This window comes from Triturus cristatus, chromosome 7 (assembly GCF_964204655.1).
Source record: "Triturus cristatus chromosome 7, aTriCri1.1, whole genome shotgun sequence".
NCBI lineage: Eukaryota > Metazoa > Chordata > Amphibia > Caudata > Salamandridae > Triturus > Triturus cristatus.
The window spans coordinates 1,374,730,761-1,374,750,565 of record NC_140590.1 but is presented as its reverse complement, the minus strand read 5'-3'; the positions used below and the strand labels follow the sequence as shown (position 1 = coordinate 1,374,750,565).

Below are 19,805 nucleotides of genomic sequence, written 5' to 3'. Positions count from 1 at the left end.
GCTCAGTGGAGTTATGTTCAGCAGTGCAGGTGTTGCTCAAGTGCTACTCTTGACCCAACAGAGTGGACTGTTTATGTGCAGCACTCCAACAGCTGAGCACCAGTGTAGTTTATGGATTCCAATGCCACACACATCCTATCTCCCTCCACACAAACCTCCATCCATCTTCTAATTAGTATGGCCTAAAGAACCAAGCAAATTGCATTTCCTGCAGTCAATACGTATGCATGAATCGCTGCAGCTCATAAAAATGCCCTACATACATACTTGTTATTGACTCAGAAGCATAGGTGTATAGCGATTTTTCTACTAATATGCCCTTGGAACTCTCTAGTTACTCAGCTTGTAGTGCTAGAACTATTGGAACTCCAAACTTTGCTCCGGTAAGTCTGCCTTGGTCTGTTTAATAACCTGAGTGCAACTTAGCACAGCTTAACTACCAATCCTTTCTTAAAGATTCTAGAGCATGGGCCGGTGCGACTGTCCTGCAGTGGTTTACTCTACTACACATATGTTCCCAAAACCATTCAAATGGATTACAAGCAGCACACAAATTTAGATGTCAAAACAGCCTGTCTTTGTTTCTATTTCATAGCAATGTTTAATGCACATCTTGGAGCCTAAGAGGCCAGAAAAACAGATCCTCAAAATGTACGATTAGAGACAGAGGAGCTGTGGATGGGTGGGACCTCCTGTGTGTCACGGTCTGGTTGTCGAATGCCAAACTGAAGGTGTTAGGCCTGGAGAGTGAGGATAGGGACAGGAAAAAGAGAAAGAGAAATGAGAAACTCTTTAAAGAGTGGAGGAGCCAGAGAGGAAACCAAGAGGGGAAGAAGGAGGACAGAAAGGAAAGTAGGGAGAAAGGAACAAGAGTTCAGGAAGATATGGGTGGAGTAGATCCAAGGGAAAAGAAAGAAGGGTAAAACAACATAGAATTGGAAGGAGAGGGGTAAGAGGCAAGGAGAAAAGGAAAGAAGGAAGTGGTTAGAGCACAGAGGGAAGAAAGAGATGGACGAAATGGGTGGAGAGAAATGTGAAGAGGGGGAAAAAGACCAAAAAGGAAAAGGGAAAATATAGATCTGGGAGACAAAGAAGTGGTTAAAGGGAAAGACAGATGGGGTAGGTGAACAGAAAAAAATGTATCTGATTATAAAGCAATGGGAAGGAGAGGACTGAGAAAGAAGATTCATTAAATGCTTGTCTCCTCGCCCAGTCCATACACCGGCCCCTGGTCCCACCTACAGTACACAGCTCTGTAGAGTGAGTACCTGCACTTACTGCTTCCAAGACTTCGTTGTCAGATTGTTGTCAATAGCTTCTTGTTCGTTATCTCTCGCTCACATTTCTCTTTCAAGATCAAACATTACATTCTTCAACCTTAAAAGCAATATCCCATATTAAGGCTAACACCATACGCAGCAGAGATATTCTACTAAATACATTTCTTAGTAATAATCGCTTTGTGAATTCTATGGAAGGTCTTATATAAGAGATAACAAAAATGAATGTCACCATCCACAAAATGCAAACATTGTTTAAAATGTGCAGTTCCATTACTCTATGTCCTTAGGCAAGACTGAGTTGACACTACTTCTCTTTCAAAGAAGAAAGAACAAGGAGCTCATCACTCAAATTGATGCTTTCAGTCATCAACAGCTGCTTTACTTCACTATGCTTGTTCTCTGAGCACACTGTCTCATCCAAACCAGTCCTGAGACTGACTGCCTGCAATTTCTTTAACTAACCCATTTATGACCTGCAGGAACAAAACTGCTGAGTCTCCGACATATCTTGAAAACTCACTGATATTTAATATAAAGACCTTCTAATTAGGCTACCAGCTATAATGAACAAATTAAATGTTTGGTAACTATAACGGATTCCCTTACAGTCATTCTCACCTGGAACAGAGGATGTTGGTCGGCGTGGTGTTGGTGGAGGTGGTCGTATAGGCCTGGGTGGCCTGGAAGATTTGAATCCACCATTAGATAGTGCTGGTGAACTACCACTGTCCGCTGTTCTGCTGTCGCCACTGTCAGCAACGTCAAGGTTTTCAGAGGTATTTGTGTCTGTGCTTTAAGGAACAAAAAAGGCTACTATTATAAACATCATTACTGCAGAGACCAATAACCTTCAGAAACTGATTGCAACACGTTTTCTTTGAAAAATCTAGATCATGCACATTTTATGCTTTAAGTAAGGTGTTTTAAGATCTGAATTATAAATCAATAGAGGTTTTTTTGGTTTTTTTTTTTTAAACAAGCAAACCGTAAGGAATCACATAACTGAACAAATCCTCGTTACAAAGGAGTCGGGCTCAAACCACACCCCGACATTTGCTGGTGGTGGCTAGAGATTGGTGTTCTGTCAGAGACTCTTCGGTTCTCCACTGTGAGCCACACGTGTGGCATGCGTTTGTGCTCTTAATCTGTTCTGTAAACATTTGTATGCTTTTAGCTTTGTTTTTATTAGTGAGATGTGAGCTATAACCTTCTTGCTAATTCATAAGAGAATTTCGATCCATTCCAGTCCAGTGCAACAATATTATTTCTGCTGTTAGTTTCACAGATCAAGGCCATTTAAAAGCATTTATGAAATGACATACTTTTACACGTCTGCAGCTTGCACAGACGCGACCTAAAAATAGCTTTGTTAATGGCATTTTTATAGTCCTAAAAAGTTAACATAAGTATTAGTCTGTCTTTTTAGATCTGACCTAGAGATAGTTTTAACAATCTCAACTGCCTCGTGCTCTTCAAAAACATCATAATAAATACAGCAAGCAGTTATTTAGAGCAATTATAGCAATAAAAGTACACTCATACATTTATTACTACAGTTCAAAGGTCAAAATGGAGTTTATTACCACAGTAGAGCAGAATTGGTATGAGAATTTTTTTTTATTGCATCGCACATTGAATGTAGCAGTTACTTTGTACGGGGAAACAGCTCCCCTAATAGTCACACAGTCTCGTGTGTGACGCTATCATACTTCACACATGAAACCCCTTGCATCCAGGTTTTGGTTAAATGTCTTGTTCAAACTACGGATGAATAAAGGCCATGGCATTAAGCACAAATGGACCTCTGCAGAACAGAACATGCTATTTACTATTGGTGTTTAAGGAGGGGAGGGGTGTCATGCCTTTCTTGAGGATTCATATGTCCTCTGAGTCATAACTCCTCCCCACTCTCAACAATGGTAATAAACAGCATATACTGTGCATCTGTATTTATATTACGCTAAATGATGTACACACACACACATACATACAGACATGCAGGAGCTTTCGGGTAGCCCATTTCATCTATTGATCAGTTCAGGTTTCATACACATTTGGCGTCCCCTCCTCCCAGCAAACAGCGGGGGCAATGGGTCAGCCCAATTCAGCCACTTAACCTCTTGCACTCAGGGTGATGACATTTTACTTGCGCTCATCCACATAAAAGCTAGGCAACTTCAGTGTCGGACTGGTGGGCTTTACTCGGCTTCCACTGTACCTTTTTTTTTTTTTTTTTTAAATAGTTTAGGGAAGTTATTTTTTTAACTTTTTGTTTTTGCAACCCATTTCTGCCGTAACATTTTTACTTTTTATTACTTTCAAATTTCTAATGCCAATTACACCCAGTAGCAAATAAAAACAACTGCAAGTTTTTCTAAGGCCACGCCTATAGGGTCTACCAATGATTATTTAAGTTTGCTTTCATGCTACTTCTTTTGCTTCTTCTAATTCATGTTGTACAAGAACGGAATCAAAGTGTTACAAAGGACGTTACAGTTTCTCTAGTACCTGCTGATCAGATAATCTTCCAGTCAGCAAAAAATAGATTGGGGCATAAATACAGTTAGCCCCCCGGCACTCCTAGTCTATCATGAAGCTATGTATGTATGTATGAATACATTTATTTACGCATCTAGGTAGTTAAGTGGTATTTCTATTAAGTTAACCTAGCCAAAAGGGTCTGTCAAAGGCAAGCAAGAAGTCAACGAGTGATAGGAGGGAAATCTGGTTTTTGGCCTGCAAATGCATTGCAAAGTAGTGATTTTCTAACAAGGTGCATATTCCTCTTTTTAAAATTGGAGTAGAGCTGGGGCAGCGCTGATAGATATGGGATGTTGTTCCAGATCCTGGGTGCATGGATGGAAAACGCCTGCTCCTTTGTTTTCTTTCGTTTTTACACTTCATAGCCTGCAGTCTGAAGGTGTCCTGCATGAGAGTATTCCAAAAACCACCAGATAGTGTGCTTGTCTACAATATTAAGCATGGTGCTGGCCGTGATAGCTTTGTTAATGATGCAGCTGGTTTTAAAAATGGTGTGAGCCAGCAACGGAAGTCAATGGAGTTCCATCAGGATAGGAGTGCTGTGATTAGATTTCTGCAGGCCATAGATAAGACATGCTGTGGCGTGTAAGATGCCCTTAAGGAGTGCCCCAGTAGAGTCCATGAGGACATGTAGCAGGGCGTTACCACTATACAGATGAGGAGAGTACACAGGTTTTAACAGCATTACTGAATTCACTTGTCTGGCAATGTGGTCCTAGAGGGTGAGGTTGGTGACAAAGGTGAATCCAAGTGACTTGTCTTTCAGCGAAAGTTGGGTTTAAAACCGCCAAGTTTCACATTAGTGAGCGAGGTTTGTGCCATTTTGGTTTCTAGTTCTTGGCAAAATAATAGGAATTCTGTCTTGGTTGGTTTGAGTTTTAGGTAGTCTTTAGACATCCAGGTCTGAATGCTGTGCATACAGTGTATGAGACACTGGATGTTTGAAGTACAGAAGACACTCAAGTAGAGTTGTGTATCATCAGCATATTGGTGAATTTTGATGCCGTTATCTGGGAGTAGAGCATCAGGCTGTAGAGGGTGCAGGGGACAGTATGGAACCTGGGTGACTCCGTAGGTTAGTGGGATCTTTCGGGGCCTTCCAGTACCCATATCACCAAACTGGTGTCAGTTGGAAATGTAGTAGGAGAACCAGTAATGGACATTGCTAGTGAATCCCATTAGAGAATTTAGGGTGTGTAGCAGAATGAGATGGTCAACTATTGAAGGCAGCTGAAAGTTCGAGCAATATCAGGGCGCAGGAGTCGTCTACATGCAGTCAGGAAGGCATCATCTACGATGTTCAAGTTAGCCGTGTACGTGTTTTATCATGATCTGGAACGTAGAAAAAGAAATGGCAAGGAGGAAAAGATCTCTCTACCTACTAAGATATAGGGAACTTCAATTTACCCCATGCACAGTACTTAATACTTTTGTTAATTAATATACAATATATTCACAACAACAGCTCACATACCACAAGAACATTTTTAGAACAAATAATAATTTTTTGTTAATCTTTTAAAACATACAAACATACATATATAAACAAACATTATATACAATTGACATCACAATTTAAGAGAACATGAATCATATTCAAAACGTTCTTTCTTGAGAAGAATAAGTTCCAAACACCCACTTCTTTAACACCACAAATCAGTGTTTGTACACCAAATAAAGACAATACACTTTGAGGACGTCTACTCAGCACACAAGGTTACCACACATCTAACTGCCTTGTTTATAATGTGCTCTAAACCAACAAGGAAATTATTTCTCATTTCCAATCAGACTCCTCTTATCATAAACTGTCAACGCAGATGCGTTTCGGCCTTCATTTGCATCTTGGCCTCCTATGGACAAGGGTAAGGAAACAAAAACGTGCAGCGCACAGTATAGACTAACCGTGAGCTTCTGAGAAATCTGCCTTACGGCGCTCTCCAATGGACCAGCCACTGGTTGCAAAACCTGAAATCTGTAGATACAGGCAAAATCATGGGCAATCAAAGTTCCACTGATTTCAGTCCACACATGAACCAGAATATTTTCACACTCCACTCGGTAGCATAGGTGGAAATATAATTCACCACCGATATCTCATATTCAACGTGCGCTCGTTTTCTCTATTTAACAATGCGCTTGATCAACACCAACAGCTACTCGCTCTACTCCAGAAGTTAGCTAATGACTCGTGTCCATGTTCCACTGAGTGTGAAGGCCGTGTATCATGATCTGGAGCCAGACTGGTAGTCAAGCAGAAGATGGTTCGCATTAATGTAATCTTGGAGTTGAACATAAAATGCTATTTAAATAATCTTGATCCAAGTAAGGTAGGTGAGTGACAAGGTCATCAGGGTCAAGTATAGGTTTCTTTAGGAGTGGGAAGATCTGGCCTGTCTTGAGAGCTTCTTCAAAGATGCCTTAAGTGAAGGAGGCAGAGACAATGGTGAGTAAGATTTATAGACACCATCTTAATCAGAAGTGGCTTTTAGAGTGTTGGTGTTGACGGTATCTGCAAGAAATAGGGCTTTGAAGTATGACCTCTGAGGGACTCTGCTGGAAGGGATGGGTATAATAGATGAAGCAGACTTGGAGTTGCCAATGTGCTGTCTGATATTCTCTATTCTTTTCACTGAAAAGGAGGCTGATGGAACTGCACTTTTCTGCAGAGTGGGCAATAGGTGGGTCCAGCATGGGTTGAAGCAGTGTTTCATTGCCTAGAAAACAGTTTTGCTACTGTAAGTGGCAATTCCTAAATTGTACTTCTTTGTGCCTTAAATCCTGAGTGAAAATGGTGACTAGGTTTGTTGGGCACAATGAAACCATGAAAGAGATGGCATGGCCTAGTTGATATGGACCACAAAGCAGCATGCTTGCTTTGGTTGTGGAAGGATTCTCTAGTAGAGTTATTACAAATGCCTCCTTCAATTTTTACAGGAATGTCTCAGGGGAGAGGAATGACTAGATCAGATGTGGGTCACCAGGTCCAGTGACACTAAGAGACCCTTCACATAATTGCCTTGGCATTCCATTATGGGGTCCAAATCATGAATGAAGGAGAAGGAATTGAAAAAATTAACGCAGGGGCCTAACATGTTCACAACTCTACTGAGGCATCACAGAAGGACTAGGATTAAGTAGGCCATGTTCTGATGGTGGCAAGCAGGGCATTTTTCCTGATAAGAACTTACTTTCCATTTCTAATATGTAGCGGAAAAGACTGCTCAAGAATCAAGAAAAGGTAAACAAAGTTTTATGGGTTGGGCAGCAAGGCATTTTTAATACATCAATTTAGGATAAATATTTCTTTTACTTGGGTCATATCATGAGTTAGCCCTTTAGCAGAACCTGGATCTGCAATGACCTGCACAGGGCATGCAAAGCCTTTTTTATGGAGATGTTTAACTCTGTTATTGCCTTTTCAATCAGGCTTTAATGGGTGGAGATGTCCAGGGCCAAACAATGAATTGACAGGCTGAAGAATTATAGTAATGTTGGTGAAATGGATATGTTTATGCCATACTATATTTTAAATCACACACAAAACTACAGAAGTCTGTGGAGGCAGATTAGGCTTCTTCTGTGTCCTGGCATTCCAAATGAATCAGTGATCCGTTTGTTAGTGAGAGGCCCGATAGAAACCGATACAGACTGTCATCTTAAAAAAGTATTTAGCAAGACGACTGGCATATCGAACAAGTTGCTTACCTTCAGTAACGCTCTTTCTGGTAGATTCTCTATCTAACCGCAGACTCCTCACCTTTTGAATATTCCCCAGGCATCATACTGCATCGGGAAACCTCTCCTGCAGTTTCCCTGTGTGATGGAAGGTCATGACTCGTGGATCAGTGCTGTTCCGTTCCAAAGTGATGCGCAGAACCACATATAGGCGCCACTCGTGCAGACTGACGTCAGTTGCTTCCTAGGCTGGCTTCGCCCCCAGATGCAGACCAAAACATTAAAAGATCTTTGACTAGTGTGCAGCTCTCTATACTTGAGACTTATTTAGGGAGAAAAGAGCCCAGTTCAATGCACAGTGAGCATGGGAGGGTTAGTGAGGATTCTGCAATTAGATAGAGTATATACACCAGAAAGAGCATTACTAACAGTAAGGATTTCTGCTTCTGATAGATACTTCTACCAGCAGGTTGCCCACCTTTTGAAAAGATGCCACAGAAGTAACTTCCAGGTGGTGTGTCTGGTTTAAATTAGGAAGTCCCGCAGGACCAAGCTGGCAAAGTCGCATCTTAAAGGACCTGGTTGTCGAGATAGTAGTGCATCGTTAACATATGGAGTGATGCCTAAGTAGCAGCCTGGCAAATATGCAGAACAGACACCCAATGGGCCAATGCAATGGTAGCAGTCATGGCTCTGTTGGAATGAGAGCATAAACCTTCTGGGAGCTGGTTTTTGGCCAGTACATAGCTCGATTTAATGCAGAGCACTATCCTCAGAGAGCCGGTCCTGTTCTACACTGCCTTGCCCTTCTTTGTGCCAGTGAATCCCACAAAGAGCTGATAGTTCACAAGATGTTCCCTGATACGATCGAAGTAAAAGCTAAGAGCACTAGAAACCAGCCAATGGAGTCATATCCTCTTTCAATGGGTGAGGAGGAGCAGTGACTGCTGGTAGAGTGATGTTTTACCCAACGTGAAAGGAGTCACCACCTTTGGAAGAAAGAAAGCTCTGGTACTCAGGACCACTCTGAGAAGAAAGTAATGTATTGAGGTTTGATGGAGGGGGTTTGCAGCTCATTCCCCTGCTACAGCGATGCGATGCGATGGTAACGAGGAACATTGTTTTGAGGGTGAAAAGCCGTAGTGGTCAGCTATGCAGTGGTTCAAAAGTAGTATACATCAGTAAGGATAGTACCAAGTTAAGGTCCCAATGAGGCATGATAAAGGGAAAGGGTAGAAACAAATGAGGCAAACAACTTAAAAAACACACATCACACTGGGTGCTTTGAATAGTATAGGCTGGTCTGGCAAACACGAAAAGGCCGAAAGAGTATACACGTACCCCTTTAACTGTGCCCAAAGCAAGCACTGAGCTAGGGACAACACAACAAGCAATACTTTGGATAACCTGGCTTGAAGAGTGTCAACCAGCCAAGTACTGCACCAAACCTGTCCTAAGGGCAGGCCTATACTGATTTTGTCAAGGGACGCCTGGCTGCCAAGATTACATCTACCACCCTGAGAGGGAGATCAAAGGAAATTAGCTGTTGTCGCTCAATTTCCAATCATGGAAGTGAAGTTTATGCAGGCATGGTTTCAGAACCTGGCTTGCTGCTGCAACAGAAGATTCTCTCGAGGTGGCAGCCTGATGGGAGGACAGTCACTATGAGGACTTGGGTCTGGTCGTTCCTTCTCTTCTTCAGAACTTGGGCAAAAGAAGTATCAGCCGAAAGGCATACAGGTGTCTCAAGTTCTACTTTAGGAGGAACATATGTCTGACATAGAGACCAATGGAAACTCAAACAAGTAAAACTTCTCACATTACACATTTTCAGCATTGCTAAAGAGAGAGTCCGGTTTCTCCCTATTTGCGGACGATACCTTGCGCCATCCTGGTGTTTCGAGATACCACCAGGAAAATCCCCTGGTTTTCCTGCCATGAGCCAGGGCGTAGTGCCACCTAGCACAAGGCCCATGAACCCCAAACCATGTCCTGTTTGTTGCAATACCACATAGTGTTGGCGTTGTCCATGCACAACAGCACCGGCCTCCTGTTATGGGTGGTAGCAAGGCTTTCAATGCGAAGCAAATGGTTCGCAGCTCCAGGAGATTGAGCCAGTACTCGGTCAGAGAGCAGGTGCCTCTGATCTCCACCTCTCCCAAATGGCATCTCCTAAACCAGAAGCAACGCATCGGTCACAACTGGTAGGGAAAGGGGCCTGCCAATGACCCAATTGCAGTCCAGTAACCACCAGTAGGTTTTTGCAATCTCTTTAAAAAACTGAAAGTGATCAGAGAGGTCCCCCTGATGCCATGCCCACTGGGCCTTCAGATACCACTGCAGAGCACGCACATGGCGTGCATGACCAACAAGACACAAGAGGCCATCCATCCCAGCAGCCTCAGAGTTATCCTCACAGAGATCCAGAACAGTTAGAAACATCGTGAACACAGCCCGAATGACCTGGACTCTCCGTTCTGGGGAAAGGGACAAAACTCTCCAAAGAATCCAGAAGGGCTCTGATGAAGAGGAGCATCTGTCAAGAAGTCAGGTGTGACTTTGGCACGTTTATAGTTAACCCCAATACAACAAAGGCTTTCACAATAGTTTGTAGGTGGATGAGGACTACCTGGAGAATGCCAGTCTTCATCAGCCAGCAATTGAGATATTGGAAGACTGGAAACTCTGACCTCTGAAGATGTGCTGCAACCCCCACCATCACTTCAGTGAACACATAAGGGGCACTGGTGAGGCCAAAGGGGAGCACAGCGAACTGGAAATGCTCCTGCCACACCATGAACTGCAGATAGCACCTGTAGAACTGCAAAACAAGGCGTAACATCTGTAACCCTGTCGTGGTCGAGGATAGATTACTGGCTCGCCTCCAGGGATGTAGACGCCTTGGCGGCTGCAGTATCCCATCTTCCGAGAACATTTTCGGACCACTCACTGATGCTCCTTGAACTTTCAGTTCTGGATAATCCCTACAACAGGCCTTCACATGGCGTCTCTGGACTGGAGCCCTGAGGGATCAGGTGTTTCGCAAATCTGTCAGGCAATAGTTGATTTTGTCTATTATAACGAGGGAATGGTCGAATCCGCCTCTGTGCTGTAGGAGGCATTTAAAACCATGATTAGAGGGGAATGAATAGCTAAACAGGCGGGAGTCCTTCAGCCGCTTAGAGAGAAAATAGGGCGTCTTGAGGCTGAGATCAGAGGGCTGGAGAGAGAATATTTTGTGTCCCATGGAGTGGAGGTACTGGGCACCATTCGAAGAAAGATAGATGAATTTGAGGAGGCCTCAATACAAGGAATGCACTATATGGGTAGTGAAAGGCGGGGAGGTGTTATGGAGAGGGGGATCGAGCTAGTAAGACACTAGTGGGGCTTCTCCGAAAAACCCTGGCCTGATGACTATATTGCGGAGATTCGAACAGACCAGAATGAGGTATGGGTTGGCACGTAGCAGTACATGAGGAAATTATTTCTTTCTACACCTCCCTCTATAGGGCAACGCAGACGCAGGCCCCTCTTGATCTCAATTCCTTTTTTGACTCGATCCAACTGCTCTGGTTAGATAAGGGGCATCTTAGATGAACCATTTACGGAAGAGGAGGTTATACAGACCATCAGATCCCTCCTGGGAGGTAAGGCTCCGGGTCTTGATGGCCTGACGTCGGCGTTTTATAAAGACTATGCAGACCTCATGGCTCTTAATCTCATAAACATGTATAGTGACTCCTTGGACAAAGGTGTGCTATCCCCCTCGAATAGGAAAGCAATTATAATTACCATTCTGAAGCCGGAAAAGGATTCTCAGCGTTCTAAGTCATATAGGCCGCTGTCCATGATTAATGTGGACAATAACATTTTGCCCAAGTTAACTGCGTCGCAACTCCTCCCTGTGCTCCCTCTCATCATATGTCCAGTCCAATCTGTCTTTTTACCCGGTAGAGTCTGGTTACATAATCTACGCACCTTTTTGCAATACTTCAGGAGACTGATCCCTCCATATCGACTGCTGCAATTTTTCTTGACACCAGTAAGGCATTCGATTCGCTCGAATGGCCGTACCTGTTTGCCCTGCTGCACGTCTGGGGCTCAGTCCTAAGTTTCTTAAGCTTATCGAGCTTCTCTATACTAGACCTACGGCATGCGTACGGGTCAATGGTGTGATCTCCCCCTCGTTTCTGGTACTACAGGGTATTAGGCAGGGATGCCCACTTTCACCTACTCTTTTTGCTGTTGCCATGGAGCCCTTGACTGGGTGCCTTAGGCAGCACTGTGCACATCGGGGCTTGATGTTCACTCTGCGTGAAGTGTTGGTATCCATGTATGTGGATGATGTCACCCTATATGTTAAATACACCGACAGAAACTTGACCCCTAGATTAGGAAAATCACAAGATTTGGGGGACTGTCTGAGACAGTTATTAATTAGGCAAAATCAGTGATGTTTCGGCTCACAGACACAACAGAGGAGTTTACCTCTGAGTTCCCTCTCTGATGGGCAAAAGAACCCAATAAATATCTAGGGGTGTGGCTAAGTTGAGAGGTTGCGGTCCTCTGGCGGTCCAACTATGACTGCCTAATGGAGTGGCTGGAGAGCAGACTGACTAGCTGGTTGAAGTTTTTGTATTTATTCACTAATCTTCCACTTTCCTTCACTCACGGCTTTCGGAGTAAGGCTTCGATAAAATTTGTTAATGTTGGCAAGGGCTGGGAAACAGCCCATGGCGTGGTTTGGGAAGCAGCCCAGGATTCCCTTGAAGATCCTCACTCTCCATTTTGAGCAGGGCGGCCTCTGCATGCTGGATATTGATCTCTACTCCCCGGCAAAACCCCTGATTGGACACCCTGCCCTTCCCTTCTTTTGGGATGCGGGGGCATGCGATCGATTGCGGTTACTCCGGCTTACTAATATGGGTGCATCGTTTACAGGTGGCTCGTTCATAGAGTTGCGGCAGATTTTGAATGATGGAGAAGTAACCATATGGGAACGATTCACTTATCTACAAGTGAGGGCAGCCCTGTGTGCCACTTACAAGTTGTTTCCTGCTACTCCCCCTACGTTCCAAGTCCTTGAGAGCTTTCTTGGAAACCCGTCCCTGTGCAAGCTAATTACTAGATCATATCTCGAGATGCAGCGCACAGCCCCTGTCCACACCCCTGTGGCCCGGCTGCAATGGGAGTATTTACTGGGCACTCCTATTGCAGAAGATAAGTGGACATTCTGCTCCGCGCAGACGAGAGCACTGTCACCCAATTACAGACTGCGCCTAATATAATACGTTTCTACATAGGCTGTATAGGACCCCGGAATGGCTGTGCAGGCATGGATTGGTGGATGAACCGAGATCTATTCGGTGCTCGACCCCTTGTGCGAATTTCTTGCATTTAGCATGGGAATGCCCTACCGTTAGTAAATATTGGGAGTCACTCCTGGACGCACTGGATGAGAGGACGGGTTGCGACTGGAGCATACCCCTCTTCTCACTCTATTGGGATATGTTAAGGAGGTCCCCCTGGAGTACCATGGGCTGGTCTCGCTCCTGCTGGACAAGCGACTAGTGGCGATGCGCTGGGGTTGCCGCTTGAGCTCCTATCTGGAAGATTGGCTCCGGGATGCTGCGTACTGCCAGGGCCTGATGCTGATGTACGCTCGCCCGCAAGATATTTGGGAGCCCTTTCAGACCTATATGCACCTGCGGAGTTCTGCTGATTCGGTGTCCCATTAGCTGAGTGAGCTGATGAGTGATCTAGTGTTCACCTTGGTGAGTGCTGATTGATGTGTGACTGCAACTGTATGATAGTACATTGCCTATTAGGGGCCTGCTGATAAATTGCTGCTTGCCCTACCTGGATATTGTCTGCAGTGGGCCGACCATCTCCGGGCAGCCCCCCCCCCCCAATCTTTTCCCCCTATGCTTGTTCTTGATCCCTTTCGTATATGCTTTCTGCTAATTTGCATTACATTGCTGGGTGGATCCACCTAAAGACCTGTTATATCTGTCACCAAGACTGTCAATATTGTATATTCATACAATGTGAAGTTCGTAACACTTTAAGTCTTCGCTTGGTGTGACTCTACCACCGACTATTTGTATTTCTATTTCATTGACCTAAATTTCAATAAAAAGATTTAAAAAAAAGAAAAAAGAACTGCAGGACAAGAATGTGAAAGTAAGCATCCTGCAGGTCCAACGCTACTATCCACTCTCTGTGGTCGAGGCCAGACAGGCCTGGGCCAGGATGAGCATTTCGAAATCGTCCTTCCACAGGAAGGCATTGAGAGGGCAAAGGTCTAAACAGTACGAAGGCTACCACCATTCTTCACCACTAAAAAGTAGTGAGAGTAACAACCAAAGCCTACTTCTGATGTGGACACCTTCTTTATGGCTCCTGTGGCCAGGAGGACCTGCAAGTCCTGCTGCAAAAGGAACAGGTGGTCCTCCGTCAGCCGTTCCGAGGATGGTGGAAGGTGCAGCAGGTTGACAAGAAATGGTAGGGTGTAACACCACTGGGCAATCCGCAGGACTCACTTATCTGATGTTATCACCTCCAACCCTGGTGAAAAATGGTGAATACTGTCTCCGACAGGGTGGCTGTATGGCCCAAAGGATGCACTAAGGAGGGTTGAGGATGCATCAGTAGGAGGTGCAAAAGACAGTGCTGCACACTGCTCCCGTTGCCCACAGGGTCTGTGGGTACCACAGTCTCGACCACAAAAAGGCTGAAGGGTTTACTGAGCAGGCTGAACTTACTGGTGACACCTCTATCACTGCCACAAAAGGGACTAAACTATTGGTGTGGCTGACCTAGAAGGGGAGGATGGCCCAAGGAGCACACCTGACCCTACTATTCCTAATGGACTCAAGGGCCAAATCTGCACAAGAGTAATGGAAGTACATGTCCAATAAAGTGGACTGGACGTTGCTGGAGAGGCCCGTGGACCTCCTCTACACATGCTTCCCGAGAGCCGCACTAATGCCAATTGCCATGGATAGGCAATTCGTGGTGACCAAGGCACAATTGATGGTACTTTTTTTGTACCCCAACCACCCAGAATAGCCTGCGTAAGGACGGCACATAAGTCATCTGGGACACCCTAGAAGACTCGTGCAAAAGAGGCATAGGTATAACTCCAATGGAAAACAGCTAGTATAGACTGAATATAGTGCCAAATGTGTTGAGAAAAACCTGTATCCCAAATGTTTATTCCCAGTCTTGTGGTATGTTAGGGAATGTGTGAACGCTGACCTTACTCATTGAGGCCTGCACAACTATGCTTGTAGGTGGGGGGGGATACTGAGCCAAGAAGTTTGGATCACCCGGGGCTGGACGATACTGCCGTGCAATCTGCTGGAGGTCCGGAACAAGTTAGCTGTGGGTGTAGAACCTCCGCCGCCCTTCACATGACCATTGCGAAGGATGCACTTTTTTCTGTGGCATGTCCCAGAGGTTAAACCATCCCAGTGTCTGGTGAAGTATCCAGACCACTGGTGTCATGAAAGTACTCATACTAGAGATCATCAATTCTTGGGTGGGCAAATTCATCCCCAACATCATATGCATCTTTGTCAGAATCCATTGCAAAGAACTATGGACGGTTTTAACCCTCCCTTGAGCACAGGGCAAGGTATCAGAATCTAATGGGTTGCCCAAAAGCTGGAGTCCAAGGAGATCAGGTCGCAGCCTCGGTTGAAGTGGAGCAGGCTCGGAGTTGGAAAGCACAATAGGTAGTGCTTCGTTGTTAGACTCCATCTGGGCTCAAGGGTCTGGTGTGGATCGTGGCATCAGGATCTGAGTCAGATGTGAAGCCAGTGCAGAGCCCGTAGTAGGTCCAGAGGGTCCTGATAGAGGTCTGTGTTCAGACATTTGCATGAAACAGTTCCTACAAGGTTTAAGGATCAGTTTTATTTATTCTTACCTTGGAGGATCTTAAAGATACACAGCTATTAGCTTACAACCCAGGGGTTCCGGCAGGGTCAAAGAAATAAGATTTAGTCAGGGATCTAATTGGTGCCCCACAAGGCAAGAATCAGCTGATGGGCTGCCCCTAATGCTAAAGCCATCTGCTTTCCTTTCCTAGAGCGGACGCGCTTGAGGTAGTGGCTTGGCGCTAGCTGTCGACGCTGCTATCACGCTTACTGTGTTTTTAAAAACCATTTACTGTCACTTTATTCTTGTTGCACTGTATATTTTAAAACAAAAGTTTAAAAACCTCGACCACAAGAGAATACCTGACTCACGAGGGCTTCTCACGCTGCCACACCCCCAGGTTGCTTTCCCCCGGTCCACCGCGGGTCCTAATCCCGATCGTGTGGAGGGAAGTCGCTTCCGATTGGTGGGTTGCAGTCCTGTCTCCTCCCCACTCCCCACATAAGCCGATGCAGAGCAGAACGCGCAGCGGACGCGCGCAGCGGGCGCGCCGACGGCGCACCAAAGGCAAGCCCGTCTGCGCCCGTCCGCGGCCGGACGAGGCCAGGGGCCACGAACCCTGCGTGCCTCCCATCACACAGAATAACCTACAGCTCCTCTTTCCTCCTCAAATTCAGAGGAATAATGCCCGCCAACTGCCACCCCTCCTGGAACCCGGCCGACCCGTATACACCATGCCCTCACTGCAATTTCCATCCCCTTCCTGTTCCATCCACTGTGAAGACCAAGATATCCATGTTCCTTCTAAACTGCAGATCACTGCCAAAACACTCGACTGTAATCTCCCTTTTGTTAGAAGAACTTCATCCTGACGTTCTTTACCTCACAGAGACCTGGCTCAATTCGGAGTCAGAGCCCGACCTGGTCCAATCTCTCCCCCCGGGTTACTTAATTTCACGAGAAGATCGGAAAACAGGGAAAGGAGGCGGCCTAGCAATCATCTTCAGAGATTGCTACAAGTGCCGCTGCACCCCCAACATCCTACCTGACTGCGAAAGTCTGTCTTTCGCCCTGGAATTCTCCCCCACTAATACATTCTCCGGCCTACTCATATACCGTCCACCCGGTATGTTAGGACAATTCACCTGCAACCTCCCCCCTATCATAGCCAGCCTAGCATGTAATTCACCCAACTTTACACTTCTAGGTGATCTCAACATCCATTTCGACAACTCTCTGGACCACGCCGCCTCAGAAGTTTCTTCAAGCCTATCTGCTCTAGAAATGACACAATTAGTTCCCAAACCCACCCACATCAAAGGCCACTTACTGGACCCTGTGTTCAGCAACACGAACCTCTCTGTTCCATCTCCTCTTCCCTGGTCAGATCACTTCCTGATTCCCCTACTTTGGACACCCGCCGTTCCCCCCCCCCCCCCCCCCCCCATCACAACTAACACCTGTAGAGTTCGCAACTGGTCCAACCTTCCGTTACATAAATGGCAGGCAACTCTTGACTCCACCAGACCCCCTCACAATCCCAACCCCACCACAGCAAACGAGGACTACAATCAGTGGATCTCTAACTCACTTAACTCTGTGCTCCCCATGAAACTAACCAAGACTAAGCGACCCACAAAAACAGCTCCCTGGTATTCCACTGAATTGCGCGATTTAAAACGCCAATGCAGGAGACTAGAAAGGCAGTGGCGGCTGGACTACTCCCCTTCTAGGAAGATCGCCTACAGACAAGCGATCCGCACCTACAAATCTGAATTAAAAAACTCCAAATCCATTTTCTTTGAAGAAAAAATGAACGCAGCGGTGTCCCGCCCAAAAGAAATCTACCGTATCGCAAAAACCCTTCTCAAACTTCCGGACAAACCCCCCAAACACTACTAATGTACAAACCCGCTGTAATGACTTGGCTGAGTTCTTCTACCAGAAAATCCAAACCATCTACACCCCCTTCCCCCTCACCACCATCACCAACCCCGCCTCCCCCCCCTTCACCCGCTGAGGCAGGATCCCAGCTCCAGGCAACCCTGGATTCCTTCCCCCCTCTTACTGCCACCACGTTAGAACCGCTTCTGCGCCAGGTGAAATCTGGCTCCCCCAATGATCCAGCACCCCCTCGCACTTTGCTTACGGCCACCGGGAATATCCTCCCCACCATACTCAACTTACTCAATGCATCCCTTTCCACCGGCTCTGTCCCACTGCCCTGGAAGCGTGCTATGGTAAAGGCTCTTTTGAAGAAATCCAATCTAGACCCTGATAACCCCACTAATTACCGCCCTATTTCCTTGCTGCCATGGCTGAGCAAAATTTTGGAAAAATATGCCAATGCCACTCTGACCAAATTCCTTGAATCCAACCACCTACTCGACGCCACCCAGACTGGTTTCCGGCCCATGCACGGGACCGAAACCGCTCTAGTGGCAGTAACGGAGGAAGCGAAAAACATCCTGGACCGGGGAGGATGTGCGGCAATCATCCTCCTCGACCTAAGCGCAGCCTTCGACACGGTTAGCCACAATATCCTCCTACATCGGCTCTTCAATCTAGGAGTCTCAGGGATTGCGCTGGATTGGCTCAAATCCTTTCTCTCCGACCGTTACTTCCAGGTCTTTGAGGGAGAATTTACATCCCCGGACAAACCCCTCGGATGTGGAGCCCCTCAGGGCTCCTCCTTAAGCCCTACCCTTTTCAATATATACATGAGCCCCCTAGCTGAGATTGTCCGCCCTTTCGGAATAAAAATCGTCACCTACGCCGACGACACTCAGCTATCAATCAATCCTCATCCCCACAAAATAACCTCAGGGACTGCCTCGAGGAGGTTACCAATATACCTATCATGCCTCAAACTCAACGGGGACAAAACGGAATTGATGCTCTTAGGCAACTCCTCTCCATCCCCCATCACCCTATCCTGGCCGACCTCCATCGGCCCCCCCCCCACCCCCCTCACCCCTAAAGACAAAATAAAGAGCCTTGGCATCTGGCTGGACAAATCCCTCAACTTTAATGATCAGGCAGTCAAACTGTACGCCACCTGCTTCGGCCTACTACGGCTCTTATGTAAGATTTTCCCTCTTCTGCCACCCCAACCTCGACAGATAATGGTCCAGGGTCTCATTCTGTCTCGGTTGGATTTCGGGACCGCTCTCTATCTAGGGGCACCCCAAGCCACTCTGCGCAAGCTCCAAACTCTTCAAAATTGCGCCGTCCGAACCCTGCTCATGATACCCCGGCGGACTTCCGCTAAACCCGGCCTAAGGAACCTCCATTGGCTCCCAGTCAAGGAAAGGATCGATTTCAAGGCCCTATGTATTGCCCATCGAGCCTTCTGGAAAACCGGTGCGTCCATCAACCACTCTCTGATCAACCCCTACAAACCTTCCAGACCGCTCAGATCATCCTCCTCCTTTCTCGCCACGGTACGTAGGATAAAAAGAACCAGGAGTGGAGGCCGCTCTTTTTCCTACAACGCGGCCATCCTTTGGAACTCCATTCCCCTCTCCCTTCGTTCTGAGCCCAACCTTCTTCGGTTCTGTAAGAAACTGAAAACCCTGCTTTTCAATAGACCAGCATAGTACCCAATTCCACACCTACCTGCTCTGTTCCGTAGCGCTAGGACGCCTCAGGGTAGCTATCGCGCTCTATAAATTGTCTTTTCATTTCAGAGCAGGTAAGTCATCGGATAAGGGAGCCCTAATATGATGTAGACTGGGAACCTCAGGATTGAAGTATGAAATGCCCGATCTATGTCATTTAAGCATACGGTCCCAGAAATGTTCGAGTTTTGGGCAATGCCACATAAGGTGTAGCAAGGTGACTGTAGCTCCACATCCTCGCCAGCATTCTTTTGAACGCTCTGGGTTCCATGCGTGCATTCTAGCTGGGGTCGAATACCAGCATGTGGTTATCTTATAAACTGTTTCAGTGCTGGCCATGTTGTGTGTAGTGTATCGGACTCTAAAATGATGTCCTCCCACTCCCTGGTAGTGAGGGTTCTGCAGAGTTCCGTCTACCATCTGATCTGCCCTGTAGATTTAGAAAGTGGCAGCCCCTTGCCTAGTAGCACATAGAGCTCTGTAATGAGGCGCTTATCTTTTTTTAAGGAATACCCATTTCTCGAAGGGGGTCAAGTGTCTCCTTACATGTAGTTTAACATTGGAATGGGTTATCCATCTAGGTTAGCCAGGATTGGTGTCATAGGGGAGGGAAACGTGATAATGCCAGCTTTAACTGCCATCACATCCAACACTTTAAAAAAAGGAGTTAGTCACTGGTGAGGAGTGGAGAACCCAGACCCGATGTTTGCGGGAAAGCCAGGGTTCCTCCCATATGTGAGAGCCCGCCATGATTTGGTCCATTAAACACCAGTGAGAGTGGTTGATGCCACTCAACAAGACA

The 19,805-nt window shown here is 46.2% G+C and overlaps 1 protein-coding gene across 1 annotated transcript in view; it reads right to left on the bottom strand.

Moving 5' to 3' along the window:
• ITCH (itchy E3 ubiquitin protein ligase) overlaps nt 1-19,805 on the bottom strand; it is an 811,820-nt gene that overhangs the window by 447,199 nt on the left and 344,816 nt on the right. The window contains exon 7 of the mRNA XM_085619094.1: nt 1,902-2,074. Coding sequence (XP_085475220.1) covers nt 1,902-2,074 — 173 coding nt within the window. The remainder of the gene's footprint in view (nt 1-1,901; nt 2,075-19,805) is intronic.